This window comes from Pan paniscus, chromosome X, assembly GCF_029289425.2.
Source record: "Pan paniscus chromosome X, NHGRI_mPanPan1-v2.0_pri, whole genome shotgun sequence".
NCBI classification, from domain to species: Eukaryota; Metazoa; Chordata; class Mammalia; order Primates; family Hominidae; genus Pan; species Pan paniscus.
This window is the reverse complement of record NC_073272.2, coordinates 133,665,490-133,681,061: the sequence shown is the minus strand read 5'-3', so window position 1 is coordinate 133,681,061 and position 15,572 is coordinate 133,665,490. Positions and strand designations below refer to the sequence as shown.

General features: G+C 42.0%; 1 protein-coding gene across 7 annotated transcripts; it reads right to left on the bottom strand.

The window, feature by feature from the left end:
- Positions 1–888: 888 nt before the first annotated feature.
- On the bottom strand, positions 889–11,442 carry CCDC160 (coiled-coil domain containing 160). 7 transcript variants are annotated; one of them, XM_055106488.1, is made up of 5 exons: positions 11,078–11,442; positions 9,592–9,650; positions 7,493–7,586; positions 5,098–5,390; positions 889–3,683 (listed from the first exon to the last, which is right to left on the bottom strand). In XM_055106488.1, exons 4-5 carry the CDS (start codon positions 5,098–5,100, stop codon positions 2,682–2,684), a joined length of 1,005 nt encoding a protein of 334 aa, XP_054962463.1. In that variant the 5' UTR covers positions 5,101–5,390; positions 7,493–7,586; positions 9,592–9,650; positions 11,078–11,442; the 3' UTR covers positions 889–2,681. The 7 variants fall into 7 exon arrangements, with proteins under 7 accessions (XP_054962463.1, XP_054962462.1, XP_054962461.1 ...); XM_055106487.1 differs by having other exon boundaries at positions 5,098–5,385; positions 11,078–11,235; XM_055106486.2 differs by having other exon boundaries at positions 5,098–5,428; positions 11,078–11,216.
- Between the last annotated feature and the right edge of the window lie 4,130 nt (positions 11,443–15,572).

Genomic DNA, 15,572 nt, shown 5'->3' with positions numbered 1-15,572 from the left:
TATAGGCCGGGCATGGTGGCTCATGCCTGTAATCCCAGCACTTTGGGAGGCTGAGGTGAGCGGATCCCTTGAGCTCAGGAGTTTGAGACCAGCCTGGCCAACATGGCAAAATCCCATCTCTAATAAAAATACAAAAAAAATTAGCTGCCTGTAATCCCAGCTACTCAGGAAGCTGAGGCATGAGAATTGCTTGAACCCAGGAGGCAGAGGGTACAGTGAGCTGAGATCGTGCCACTGTACTCCAGCCTTGGCAACAGAGCTAGGCTCCGTCTCAAAAAAAAAAAAAAAAAAAAAGAAAAGAAAATGGAATTAAAATGGAATTATACTAGCCAGACATAGTGGCGTATGCCAGCAGCCCAAGCTACTGGGGAGGATCACTTGAGCCCAGCAGTTTGAGTCCAGCCTGGGCAACATAGCAAGAACCTGTCCCCCTCTCTCTCTTAAAAAAAAATTATATTGAAAGGATTGAGCCTAGTAGCTTAATTAATACATTGTAAAATTTTTAAACATGTAAGCAGCTCTGCACATTAGCATTCAGGGAATGAGCGTCTTTATGAGGCAAGTACAAAGGGGCAATTTTATAAGGGGGTGATGAAGAAGAGAGTAAAATAGGGCAACGAGTTCCTAGTTTGCTTTCGTACCTAGACCCTTGGTGGGAAGCCAGTGACCACTAAAAACCTGAAAGTCATCTCCCCCTTTAAGGCAGGCTGCCAGTGCCTGGGTTAGGTTTATCAGGACTAAGTCACAGAGCTCCAAAGATTAGCATCTTCCAATTTACGCCAGTCCTCCCAGGCAAGGCAAGACTTGTTCAGCCTCCAGGTCAGCTTAGTCAGTATCCATTCAGTGCCTTCCCCAACCTTAATGAATAAAGAGGAAACAAGAGAAAGGTAGAGAAACAATCTCTATTGATTTATTATTCATAGTATTTGGAGATGTTCAAACTATATAAAGGACCCTGCTTATATTTTCTTTCAAAGGGAGTCTGCAAAGTAGGTCCCCCAAAGTATTAGAATTGAATGCATCCAGGCCGGGTGCGGTGGCTCACGCCTGTAACCCCAGTACTTTGGGAGGTAGAGATGGGTGGATCACGAGATCAGGAGTTCGAGACCAGCCTGGCCGAGATGGTGAAACCCTGTCTCTACTAAATAAATAAATAAATACATAAATACAAAAATTAGCCGGGTGTAGTGGCAGGCGCCCGTAATCCCAGCTACTCGGGAGGCTAAGGCAGGAGAATCGCTTGAACCCGGAAGGCGGAGGTTGCAGTGAGCCGAGATCGCGCCACTGCACTCTAGCCTGGGCTACAGAGCAAGACTCTGTCTCAAACAAAACAAAACAAAAAAAGAATTGAATGCATCCAATGCCATAGGAGTTTTACTTCCTTACAGGTAGAGTTACACTTGCAAATAAAATCATTGAGGTGAAATCACAGAACATTAGAACTGAACAGAATCTTGATGATAGATCTGTTGCCTTGTTTTATAGATGAGGACTTTTAGGGGAAGAAAGTTAACTAGTTACTGGCAGAGCAGGTACTAGAAGCCAAATGTCCTGACTCCCAGTCTAGGGATTTTCCCAACAGGGAAGACACCTAAACCCTTAAAACAATTGTATCTCATCCTCATAGTGTGCAATTACATTTGGTTTATTAGGCTTTAAAACACCATGCAAATAGAGCTCCTATTACAGGATATCTTGATGACTGATACAAACAAATGGTAAAGAGTCAACTGGCCCATCACTTCCACCCAAGGATTGAGGCAGTACATTTTTGCCATGTATAAGTGTAAAATAAATTGTCATCACCTGGAGCCCTTACAGGGCTGGATTACTGTAAAAATCAAGCCAGCTCACTAAAAGTTTATCCAGATGACATCCAACTTCACCACAGTCCCCGCCAACTTGTGATGTAAGCCGGGGAGGAAGCTTCGAAATTTTCCCCTGGTCGAGTTTTGGAAGAACTGTGTAAACAACGCCCCTTACTGGTCAACATAAGAAAACACAAAAGCCACTGCTGGCAAGAGCAGGGCTCTAGCAAAAGGTCACAGCAATGTCTCTAAGTCGTCTTGTAGTCTATGGGAACCGTGGCCAGGTCAAAGGAGAAAGCCTGGGGAAAACAGCAGGGGGAAGAAAAAAACTACATTTTTTTCCAGAGATGTTTATATGTACCGAATTAAAGTTAGACCCCCAAAGTAAGCAGATACATTTTTGGTATCCCATTGAGTTTGAACAGGCAGTTACAAGACCCACAGGCATATGCTAGGCTTATACACATAAACAAGATTTTTATTGTTAACATCAATGAACACAGATGGAAAAATATTCACGTGCCAAAGACATATTTGCTTACGAGATCACAAAATTGCTGTTGATTTGTATTCATAAATGATTTGGTGAATCATTATGTGTTTTTGAGTGAATATATGTGTGTGTGTACACACACACACACACACACTCTGATATGAGATTTCCAAAGCTTCGTTTCCATTTGTATTCCTGCAATAACTTCATCAGAAAGAGAAAGCAGAAGCTTGGAAACATGTATATGTTTTATAGATACTGTGATTTACTGAAAATGAAAATAACATCCTATTACATATATTTTAAGTAATACGCAAAGAAAATACAATAAACACTGATTTGGCTCAATGACTTGCCTAATGGAAGGATTTTTTTAAGTTTTAAAAAAAATCCCCAGTAAAGTGGTCAAGGATACTTGATGATGTTACCATTGAAGAAGCATAGTATTTTCTAAGCAACTCCAAGGCTCTGTTATTTCTTGCTTGTAGGGTCTTCTCAGTTCTCAGTTCATTCTTGATGACACTGAGCTCTCCGCGGATCTTTGCCATTTCTAATTCATAATACGATTTCATTTCTTCTTTTAGGAGCACATTTCCAACCTCGGTTTGATGCTTTAACTTCCTAACAGCTTCTTTTAAATTTCTGTTCTCTAGGTTCAATTTGTGGATGACTTCTTTGGCTTGCTGGAGCTGTTCACTTAAGTTTTTTACATTTGTTGCTTTTTCAGACAGGTCATTTCTTAAAGCTTGAAGTTCATAGTCACTTTTTGAAGCATCTGTCTCTGTTTCTTGAAAATTTAGGGGTTTTGTGAATATTTCTTTTTTGTAGTGCAAAAGTTCTTTTTCAGCATTTTCAAATTCCTCTTCTATTTTTCTGTATTTCATATTAAGTTCTTCCAGTTCTTCATTCAAAAGATTCAGGCAAAGTTTTGGAGACATTCTTTCCATAAATTTCTTTCTTATGTCTTGTCTTAGTAGAGCTGGTAAGTTATCTGTACTGCAGGTAGAGTTATCTTCTGTGCTGTTAAAGCTTTCTTCTGTTGTAACATCCACATTAGATGATTCATAGGATGCAGAATTTGTGTCTGTTTCATTCTTTGAAATGTTTATCTTGTTCTCTCTTAAATTTTGTTCTTGTTCTATTTCATTTAGTTGGAAAATATATTTTTTCCTCTTAAATTTACTTTCTTCCTGAAACTTTCTACTGGACAAATTATAAATTTCTTCCATTCCCTTGCTGCTATCTGCAGTCGTTTGTTCAGAAGAAGATTCAGGCTCAGAAGTCTCTTCTAGAACATCTTGTGCACTAAAAAAAGGAGTAAACATATTCTCCTTCCAGTGTTTTCTTCTAGCATCCATTTCTCCAGGCACCTCTTCCAATATCTGAAAAACAAAATTTAAAACCAAGGCAGGCACATTATTTACACTAGTAGCTAATATAGTAGAAAGAAATAAAAATGCTGGCTCACGGGTGAAGAATCTAAACATTTGAGGGCTGGCTCTCTCTCTAACTCACTGAATGGCTTGGGCCTCATTCCCCTCATTTATAAATGGAAAGGGCTGAACGAGTTAAGTTCTACAGATGCTTCCAGCTTTAAAAGTCTCTTATCCTATGAAATAGAACTAGTAAACTGACACATTTAGCTACTTACTGTACACAGAGAAAGTGATTCTATAAGAAAACAACTGTACACATAAAAACAGACTGCTTTAAAATAAAAAAAGTGATTTGAAATTAATAGGTTAATGTTGGTAATACCTGTGCTTTCAATGTGTCTGATGCCTTTCTAGTTCTTTTGGATTGGACTATTGTTTATTCATTCTTTAAAGTGACTAAAACATCAGGGCTTAATGAAATGTGAGCTGCTTTTGGTAAAGTATACCATGCAGACTTCCTTATGACTAACTCTGCCAAATGCCCTTCTGTCTTGACCTATAAATTCCTGCTATTCCAGTCTTGGGCTTTGCTTTTAGGCAAGACTGCCAAGTGTACAGAATTCTATCCATTTTGACAGCAATTTCATGAGGAGAACCTAATGTCAACAATTGAAAATATTAATGCCACCAAATGTGTTTTTCTCAAGATACTGACTCTGAGTGTAGTTTTTAGGTGAAAATTCAGCATACTAAATCACAACCAACTTTCCAAGTTTATAAAAATATGAGGATGATTATTTTGTTCCAAAAAGAGTCTTCCCTACCCAAAGGGAATCCTTAATGTACAGCTTTCCCACAGCACTGAAATATTTGATAAGTGACTACTTCTGAGGGAAGGGAGAAAGAAGAACCAGAGCAGTATGTGGAGGGCCACTGGCACCTGAAGCCACCAACTGGTAGCTGAAGTTAGCCCTAAAGGGTGAGGAGAAGAAGGAGAGGGTCACTTTATTCATTTTATATATTAATTCACCAAAACATATTTGTAGTATCACCATGTAGAAAAATCAAAGTATGCCTGCATCTTTTTTATCTATGCACTCAAATGTAATTTTCTGCTGGTAATGAGAAATGGCAAATGTTGTATTTATTTCTTAATTAATATTTTCTTTGATTATTATAACAATTTTGGAGAATAGAGAAAAGCACAGAAAACAGAAGGAATCTCCTTCATAATCTCATGGCCCTGAGATAACTACTTTTTGGTGTATTATCTTCTCTTTTCTTTTTACAAACAGTAGTTTATTTTTAAACAACACAGGTTTTCCTTACTATGAGCAATGAAGGAATAAACTTGATACCTACAGGTACCGAACATACCTCTTCTCTCCCCTTTTCCCCACAAAAGATGGAAGGGACTCACCATCCCCAAGAGTACATCCCTACTGGCAACTACTTGGCTTTGAGGAAAGGAGAAGGTACATATATTCTTAAGATGAACTATTTGGAGAGTTCAGTGAAGGTACTAAAATGATTGGTCCAAAAGCCAGAAGCCAAGCTTTCTTGAGGTCAATCAGACCACAATGATAAACTCAGACTTTAAATTCACAATATATATTTGCCATTGGAGCATCATCTTCTTTCTTTTGAAACAGTTCTTTCTGACTTTCATTATTCCACGAGTCACCATCCAGAAGCATCATTGATCGATCTGTTCTTAAAGGGAAATATCATTATCTTGGTTTCCCTCATCTCTAGAAATATGAATGCAAATCAGTAGGAATTATTACAGCAATCATAGAGGAAAGGAACAGAGAGAGGAGAAAAGAGGGTGATGTTAATTGCCACATTTTTTAGCAGTCAAATTTTTACCCAACAATTATATAGATGATAAAAATGCTTCTAATCAGGTAGCAATGGCAGAGAGATTACTATTCCTCTTACTTAATTCTGGATGAAGGGCATTGGTGGGATTGATTAGGAAGGAGGTGAGCACGGGGGCAAGTAAAGTGTGGCCACTTTATATCTGGAGATAGCAAGAATATCTCTATCTGAGATAGAGGTCTGGGTATGGATAAAGGTTAAAATTAAAAACTCTTTTCATTAATAATTTTGCTCCTTGAAAAAGTTACTTCTACATCCAACCATCCCATAAATCTCTGGCAAAACACATACACATATGCACACATGCACACACACACACACACACTTATTAATTTTCACTGTCTCTCTTCCCTGAGCCTCTGTATAATTTCCTGGTGTCTGAAAGGAAATGCCTTTCAGTGAAGCCTATATAGCTACTGAAATGGGAAGAGCCCATTTATGACTAAGGCCCAGAGAAGTTAAGTGACTTGACCAAGGCCACACAGCCCATAGTAGTAAAACTGAGGACCCTGTCTCTCAGGTCAGTGCTTGTTCTAAAATTCTTCTTTATTCATCTGCTAGGTTTCATTCCCCATATTGAAAGAAAACAACTCACTATTTTCAGAGCTTAGGTATCTTTTAAAAGGCCACAAAAGAAGAGAGGAAAAGTGAAGGGGGGAGGGTAAGGAGAACTGCATGTCACATTTCAAAGAACAGAAAGAGAAAGGTTTGAAAAGCCTTTTGGAATTTCCCTCCCATGGCTTACACAGGGCAGGGTCAAGCGGTCTCTGAGCTGCTCTTTTTTTTTTCTTCTCTCTTTCATTGGCAAGATATCCTTTAAGGGCTTGTTCCCAAATCTAGTCACAGAATGTGGCAAATCCCAGACTCGGGGTAAAAGCTGCCAGTCTCATTTTCTCTTCACAAATTGTACTGTTTGTTTTTTTATGCAGAACGAGTATGGCATTAGTATTCTCTGGCAAGAACAAGGAATATGCTTTAAGGCAATGACACTCCTCTACCCTGGCCTGGTAGCCATTTTGTTCTCAATAAACTTGACTAGGTAATTTGTTCCAGCATAAGGCAAACCAAACCAGAAGCCATTATTGAAAGTGTAGGCATGCCTGTTAGTGGGTCAGTTGTGGACATTTATTAATATAAATGCCTACCCAACACTACACTGGATACTGAAGGTCAGAAGGGTAGGGGCAGGAGGCCCAATGGGGATGAAAAACTGGTTTCTTTGGAAGCAAATAATCTAGAACACAGACAGGAAAACAATACAAAGTCATAGGACAAGTAGTCCTCTAAGATAGCAATCCCCCAGAAGCCCTTAGGACTGCACTGTTAAGGCGTATGTGTCTACAATATGACTACATCTATTCATTTGTGTCTGACATGAATTAATAATGGATTCCTGATGGTTCTAGTTAGTGTCTCACTGAAAACATCATCATTTATCCTCAGGTGACTTTTTTTTTTTGCAGTGGCAAAGTAATAGGACATTTTTGTGGAGTGAGAGATCTCTTGCCTCATGAAAGTGGTTTGTATTCACCTAAAGAATTTGAGAACCACTGATAAAATAAATTGAATATGAATTTATATATAACATGATGTAACATAAATGTTGAGAGCTAAGCAAAGAACAGTCATTTACAATGGACCTATAGGTGCACTGTTCCATAAAAATCTTAGAGGAATGCACATCTATTCTCAAATAGCTCCATAAAATAATACACTACTGTTTACTCTGAAAGGAGAAATCCACAAACCATCTCAGTTTCATTTTTCAGCTGGGGCCCCAGAGAGTATAATCATATTAAAGCGGATGTGAAATTTAATTATTTGTTTTCTAAAATATTCATATTTTAAATCACAGGCTTTAGGGAAATTTGATGACATAAATCAATTTTTTTTTTCTGTTGCCTTATCCCATTTACACGGGCACAGTGGCTCACCTCTGTAATCCCAGTGCTTTGGGAGGCAGAGGCGGAAGGATAACTTGATGTCAGGAGTTCAAAACCAGCCTGGGCAACATAGTGAGATCCGTGTCTACAAAAATTAAAAACAAAATTAGATAGGTGTGGTGGTATATGCCTGTAGTCCTAACTACTCAGGTGGGAGGATTGCTTGAGCTCAGGGGGTTGAGGCTGAAGTGAGCTATGATCATGCCACTGCACTCCAGCCTGGGAAACAGAGCGACACTCTGTCTCCTAAAAAAAAAAAAAAAAAAAGAATTTGGTTTCAAATTTTCAGGACCATCTCTCTTCACAAATTTAGATCTGCCTGCAAAATTCCATTATTCTTCCAGGCAGAGTAGGTAGGGACTGGAAAACAGTTCTGGAAGAATGCCAAAGGCTTTTTCCCATCTCACAAGGGTCCTTCCTCTCAAACTTTGTAAACTGGGAATGATGGTTGGAAAAGGTCATCTCCAACCCGTGTTGAGTAACCTGTCATTATCCTCAGTCGCTTAGTAGCTCTCAACAAGGGGCATGGCTTTTAGTCACTGCCTAGGGGCAGTAAGGTGAAGACAAAGGGCTCCTCTTAACATAAAGAACTTTCTCCCCTTATTCTTGGATGGTCTGTTCTCTGGACTCTTAGAAAAACTGCTCCACCAAAATAGGAAAAAAATCTGTTACAAAGGAAATCACTAGGTTTGCTTCCTTCTCAATTGTCCAATTTATTCTCACTTCAGAGCAGTGGTTCTCAACCTTTTTTTTTCTCTTTTTCCTGCTTCCACTGTTTCCAGTCACAAAAACACTCCCATCATTACCCTCTTTCCTTAGAAGATTCTGACCTGCCCCCTATAGGGGAGATTCCCCATTCTCCACCCTTTTTCACTGACTTGCAGAAAACCATTAAATACCAAAAGAAGGACCCAAATGAACTGTCTGAAGTTAAGATGGATCAATATGTTTTACCATGCAACATTGTGGGGAAGAAGGAAAAGGAAGTTCCTGAGAAAGGAACTGAGTGTGGACTATGGTGGAAAAAAGACTGAAGGAGTCAGATATCTTGGCCCCCACATTTTAGAACTGCAAGCCTCAGATTCTTCAGGTGTAAAATAGGGACAATATACCTGTTTCACAGGTGATTAAGAAAAATGAATGAAAATGGAAATGAAAGCAACTTTTAAAGTGTACTGTAAACAATGGGTTTTGTTCATTTTCAGGTTTTCCTTACCCTCCCTTTGAACATAAACCAGCCAGTTAAACAACCTAAACTTTCTCCAGAGATATGTACTCCAAAGTGGCCAGCCGGAAGTCATCAGACCTCAGAAAAAGTTAGTTTGAAAAAAAAAGTAGGCACTATTAAAATAAATATAAGGAAGCCTAAACTCCAATCTCAGATTAATTTAATCTGCATCTTCAGGGAAAAATTATCCCTAACTTCTGTAAGTTAGTTGTTGATGTCCCCAAATTTCTGAAGCTGAATTGATTTTATCTAAGCAAAAAAGTGGTAGTCTTTTCTACACCCTAATATATTGGCAATTTAAAATCACCAATTGCTTTACCAAGAGTTTTCCAAATGTCCCACTGTATTTCAGAGGCACCAATAACTTCTCAGAAATACAGGAGTATTCGTTTGAAGATTAGCAAGGATGATTTTGCACTCTGAATTGTTCCTGTGCTTCTGTGGCATTTCACACAGACCTTTATTATACAAATATGCTATGATGGGCTGGCATTGTTACCTGACACATAGTAGCCCTGAATAAATATTTGTTTAATGAATGATCCTTAATATTCTTCCTGAAATCTCTACAGTGCTTTGATTCTAATTTAGTTTAAAAAAATTTTTTTTTGACATAATTTCTCCTCTGGCTTAAAAAGTTTTGGGGGGTGGTATTTTAGAGAAAGCACTTTTATTTTTCCCTTGAAGTTTATTTGGCTTAGCTGAAGTCTTCAGGACACTTTTCCTTTGTATTTTTATGAGGCCTTCCTGAGAGCTTACTGACAATGCAGACGATCAATTACAAGGCTGAAGAGTTATGTTGCATAAGGCTCTGTGCTTCTAAACACCCCAAAAAGATAACAGCTAACACGACTGTACTTACACTTCCTGGGGTCCAAGATCTTCTGTCTACTGGATATCCTTGCCCTCCTCCAGTTTGAACTGGAAAAAAGAAAATTCCGCCTCCCTCCATGTAATCAGGAAATACATTTAACCAGAATGCCCAAACCCGTGTTTATATCTGAGATGTAGATTAAAATGACAAGTGATGGCCAGGCGCGGTGGCTCACGCCTGTAATCCCAGCACTTTGGGAGGCTGAGGCGGGCGGATCACAAGGTCAGGAGTTTGAGACCAGCCTGACCAACATGGCAAAACCCCGTCTCTACTAAAAATACAAAAATTAGCCGGGCGTGGTGGCACGCGCCTGTAATCCCAGCTACTCAGGAGGCTGAGGCAGGAGAATCGCTTGAACCAGGGAGGGGAAGGTTGCAGTGAGCCGAAATTGCGCCACTGCACTCCAGCCTGGGCAACAGAGCAAGACTCCGCCTCAAAAAAAAAAAAAAAGACAAGTCATATATTTAGAATGTCATTTGGTCTATCTGAAATGTGATACCAGACACTAAGAGGTAATTTCTCTTTTTGTCAACCCATTTCCCCAACTATTATGCCACTAAGTCTTCCTTCCCCAAGCCATACAGATATCAAATGGGACAAGAATCATGAGGAAATTTTATTCAACACAGTACCTCCTCACTTTTAGCACCTATTGAGCAAAGGAGCCACCCTGGCTTGTTGTTAATGAGCACGCCAGGAACCGCATTAGCAAAAGGCTGGAGCCCAGGCCTTGCCTCCCTCCCTCAGAGTGCAGTTAATTTGAAACAAACAAACAAAAAAACATCGAAAAGGGAAGTCATCCTGATTTTTGCCTTCATCTGTCAGGGTCCTAATATATGGGCCAAAGTGTCCACTTCCCGGGACAAATTGTCTTCTCTATTGCTTGGCAGCTATTGAGGGGGAAGAAAAGTACCATTGAAAACTGGGCCCCGTGAATGCTTATTACTCCCCAGTTCTTTGTTATTAGTGTGAAGTTATTCCTTCTAGAAGAAAAGATACGGGGAGTCACCTTAATTCCGAAGGCTGAGACTTTATTAGTATGAGAGTCACATTCTTGCTACAAAGCTGTATCTTTGTATGCATAGTTTGGGAGTTTTCTCTGTAAATTGTTAACTGAAACTCCTGCCATCGTTGCCTCCCGAGGAGAGAAGGTGGCTCGGGGTCAGGGCGCTGCTTCGGTCCCCATTGCAGGTGACACTTTCCACCTCCCCAGTCCCGACCTAGTCGCTGGCGGGCGGCGGGAGAGGCCTGACCCCACTCCTCTTTCCGCACTGCCACTCCCACGTCCTGGTCCTTTCCCTCCCAAACGCTCTCCAGCCCCGGCCTGGGGCTCTAAGGACAGAAATAACCTGCAGTGGGGGTTGGGGTGCGGACCTGGGCGCCTGCCCCTGGCTCCCCGCCCCTTCGCCCCCTGTGTCTGGGAAGAAGAGGGGCGAGCCCGGGGGAGCCCGGGCTTTCCCGTCCGCAGACATACCTGGAAGCGTGGATGCCGTCTGGAGAGCCCGAACCTCTCTTCCTCAAAGACAACCACCACCCGCGCGCGGCAGCCCCCCGTTCGGCTCTGGCCACCGCGACCCCGCCGGGCCGGCTCCGGGCTGAGCCACCGCAGTGCAGCGCCAGCGCGGGCCGCGCGGTTGCCTAGCAACGAGCCTGCCCGATTTAAAGGGACCCGGACTCCGGACGCGCGCAGAGGGCCGGACGCTGGCGTCCCGCAGTCAAAGCCTGGCCGGAGGACTGAGCATGCCCGGTGAAGCGGGTACCGCGGCGGCTTCTGCCCGGCAAGAAATAGGAGCTCGTGGAAGGAGAGCTGAGTCAGGGTGGGAAGGGGCCAGAAACTGCAAGGCAGCCCCACCCGCAGTGGGATTATTACGGAGGGTCTGGGTGACTCACAAAGCCACCTGGACACTATGACTGTATGCGGGTCCAGACGGCGTGGCATAGGGTCAGTTCCTAGGTCTGCTGTTATTAGCATGACATGGTGGAGGGTTTGCTCTGGAAGGTTGCCAGGATTTGGTGCAGGGTTGCTAACTATGCAGGAGTTCCACCCCACCCTCCATCCCCACGCACACCCTCACGCATTAGCACAATGGTCTGACTTCTGACCAAGGTTTTAAGGACGTTAGGTCAGGAGAGCATTGTGCCGTGGCTATGCCCCTACGGAAGACTGGGCTTGTATCTCAGAGAGCCCATGGTTTCCTCATTTGCCACTCAGGAATTTCTCTAAACCACTCTTGCACCCTACTTGAATTTAAAATCCATTGGGGGCAACTAGTTCCACACTACTGGCAGTGTGAAATTGTTTCCTTTTATTAGTCCCCAAAGTACTGTCTTCCTACTTCAAAGGTTGCTCACAACTTCCAGGATTTGGTTGGGTGACAAGCCCATGCTTTTCACTGTGTTATAGATTTTAAACATTGTATTTTGTTGAATCAATAAATGATCTTCTTAGACTTAGGCCAGGCGCAGTGGCTCACACCTGTAATCCCAGCACTTTGGGAGGCCGAGGTGGGCGGATTACCTGAGGTCAGGAGTTTGAGACCAGCCTGGCCAACATGCTGAAACCCATTTCTACTAAAAGCACAAAAATTAGCCTGGCGTGGTGGTGCACACCTGTAGTCCCAGCTACTCGGGAGGCTAAGGCAGGTGAATTGCTGGAACCTGGGAGGCGTGAGCTGAGATCATGCCACTGCACTCCAGCTTGGGTGACAGAGCGAGACTCCATCTCAAAAAATAAATAAATAGGCCGGGCGCGGTGGCTTATGCCTGTAATCCCAGCAATTTGGGAGGCCGAGGTGGGTGGATCACCTGAGGTCAGGGGTTCGAGACCAGCCTGGCCAACATGGTGAAACCTCATCTCTACTAAAAATTACCAAAAAATTAGCCTGGTGTGGTGGCACACATCTGTAGTCACAGCTACTCGGGAGGCTGAGGCATGAGAATCACTTGACCCTGGGAGGAGGAGGTTGCAGTGAGCCGAGATTGCACCACTGCTCTCCAGCCTGGGTGACAGAGTGAGACTCCATCTCTAAATAAATAAATAAATAAATATCTTCTCAGATTTTGATTAGCCTGGTTGCCCAGTACTAATTCTTCCATCACCGCGATGGACTTGACCCAGGCTGTGGGACCTGAAACCGTGGGTCTGGGGTGTCTGAAATAGTAACAAGAGTGATTCTTAGGAAAGCTAGTATTTTCTAGGAAGCATTAGGGTGAAAGGAAATATTGGCTTTGGGATCTCAAGTGAAAGGAGGTTTAAGAATTTTTTAAACGTGCCAGTCTAATTTATCAAGGACCTAGCAAGGGAGTGACTTAGGAACAATACCAGGATACATTTCAAAGCTTCAAAACTTCTTGGGAACCGGATGTAACAGGTGTTTGAGGGCTGGCAAAGCTTCTTCCAGGTGCCCTGAGGCCTAGTTCTCAATCGCCTTTTTCCTCCTTAGAGAACCAAAGTCAACAAGGGTTGGAGGTAGGAAGAGTCCTAATGTCAATGTGTGTTTTATTATTGACTGACTCCTTCAGAATTAATTTGTGGGATTCTGACAGAACTTCTTTCCTTGACGTTGAGTCTCCAAATTGCCGTGCATCTTCCATGTATTTTTTTTTTTTGAGACAGAGTCTGGAGTGCAGACCCAGGCTAGAGTGCAGTGGTGTGATCTCAGCTCACTGCAACCTCTGCCTTCCCGGTTCAAGTGATTCTCCTGCCCCAGCCTCCAGAGTAGCTAGGACTACAGGCCCGCACCACCATGCCTGGCTCATTTTTAAATTTTTTAATTTTTAGTAGAGAAAGGGTTTCTCCATGTTGGCCAGGCTGAACTTGAACTCCTGACCTCAAGTGATCCGCCCGCCTTGGCCTCCCAAAGTGCTGGGATTACAGCCATGAGTCACCGCACCTGGCCTATCATTTGTTTTAATTATTTTAAAAGGATCCCATTTATTTCTGCTGGAGGTAAGATCCCTTATAATAAAGGAATCTTTTTTAATTGCTCCGTGCCTCACTTTCCTCATTTGTACAATGGGAATACTAATTGGACTTAACTCATGAGTGTTGTGAGGATCAAGTGAGTTAATGTTTTTAAGACCCTTAGAACGGTACTTGACACAGAATAAATCCTATACAACTGTTTGCTATTCTTATTATTATATTGCCTTATACATTCATCACTTTCCTAAAATATAAATACAAACACACTGATGGTGATAATTCAGGGTGTGTTCTGGAAAATGGAGTCAGAAATCTTGAGACCCAGAATTCCAAACCTTTATTTCAGGTAGAGTTTCAGATTCTCACCAAGCAACTCCACACCACCCCCATATTCGTGAATAAAAGGCACAAAGATTACCTTGGTCTTGCCGTAATTATCTTTTTAAATATGGTGGGTCACTCCTTGTACCATCGGTATCAAATGGCAGAGGATCAACAACGATTAGGACAGAGAGTTTTGTTATTCAAAGCTACTGCAGACTTGGAGATAGGTTTTCAAATATATAAGTCAGAAAACGTTTACTATCCTCTGGAAGATTTACCAATACTAAGGCAACAAAGCACTTGATATTGTATTAATAGAATTATACAGTCATACAATGGAGCCCAAACTTCTCATTTCACCATGTAGGAGACTGAGACTCAGAGAAGTAATGTGATTTTTTTCTTTGATCATGCAGCAAAATAGGCTACTTTTGATTGCCCTGGAAGATGATCCTAGTTTCAGTAGCCTCAAACCTGGGCTATTTGGGGCAATGAAAACATATACATTTATAAGTATGTGTACATATATATAATTTTATATATATATAATATTATATATATATAATTATATATATATAAAATTATATATATATATATTATTTTTGCGACGGGGTCTCACTCTGTCGCCAAGGCTGAAGTGCAGTGGCGTGATCTCAACTCACTGCAACTTCTGCCTCCCGGGTTCAAGCGGTTCTCCTGCCTCAGCCTCTCAAGAAGCTGGGATTTAAGCGTGTGCCACCACACCTGTCTAATTTTTTGTATTTTTAGTAGAGACGGGGTTTTACCACGTTGGCCAGGCTGGTCTCAAACTCCTGACCTCAGGTGATCCACCCGCCTCAGCCTCCCAAAGTGCTCAGATTACAGACGTGAGCCACCGCACCTGGCCTATAAGCATATATTATATGTGGATAAACTATTTGTGCAGATAATAATAATAGCCAACATTTATCACACCCCACATCCTATACATCAGCAAATTCTGTTGGCCGTACCTTCCTAATATCTGACAGCTTCTCCAGCCTGGGCAACAGAGCAGAATCTGACAGCTTCTCACCATTTCCACCTTTACCACCCCTCCTCTGGCCCTCATCATCTTTTGACTGGACCTTGCAATAGCCTCCTGCTTCTACACTTGCCCGCTGAATTCTTTTCCTACAGCTGCCATAATGAAGTATCACAAACTGGGTGGCTTAAAGCAACAGACACTTATTCTTTCACAGTTCTGGAGGCCTAGAAGCCCAAAACTAAGGTGGTTTGAAGTGGGTTCCTTCTAGAGGCTCTGAGTGAGAATCTGTCTCTCCTAGCTTCTGGTGGTTGCCAGCAATCCTCAACCCTGCACGGCTTGCAGATGCATCACTCCAATCTCCATCTCCGTCTTCCCATGGTCTTCTCCCTATGTGTCTGTGTGTCTTCACATGGCCGTCCTCCTTCTGTGTGTGTCTGTGTGCCCAAATTCTCTTCCTCTTATAAGCATGCCAGTTGTTGGCCTAGGGCCCACCCTAATCCAATATGACCTCATCTTAACTTGATTGCATCTGTAAAGACCCCCTTTCTTTCTTTCTTTCTTTCTTTCTTTCTTTCTTTCTTTCTTTCTTTCTTTCTTTCTTTCTTTTTCTTTCTTTCTTTCTTTCTTTTTCTTTCTTTCCTTCTTTCTTTCTTTCTTTTTTGACAGAGTTTCACTCTCTGTTGCCCAGGCTGGAGTGCAGTGGCATGATCTCAG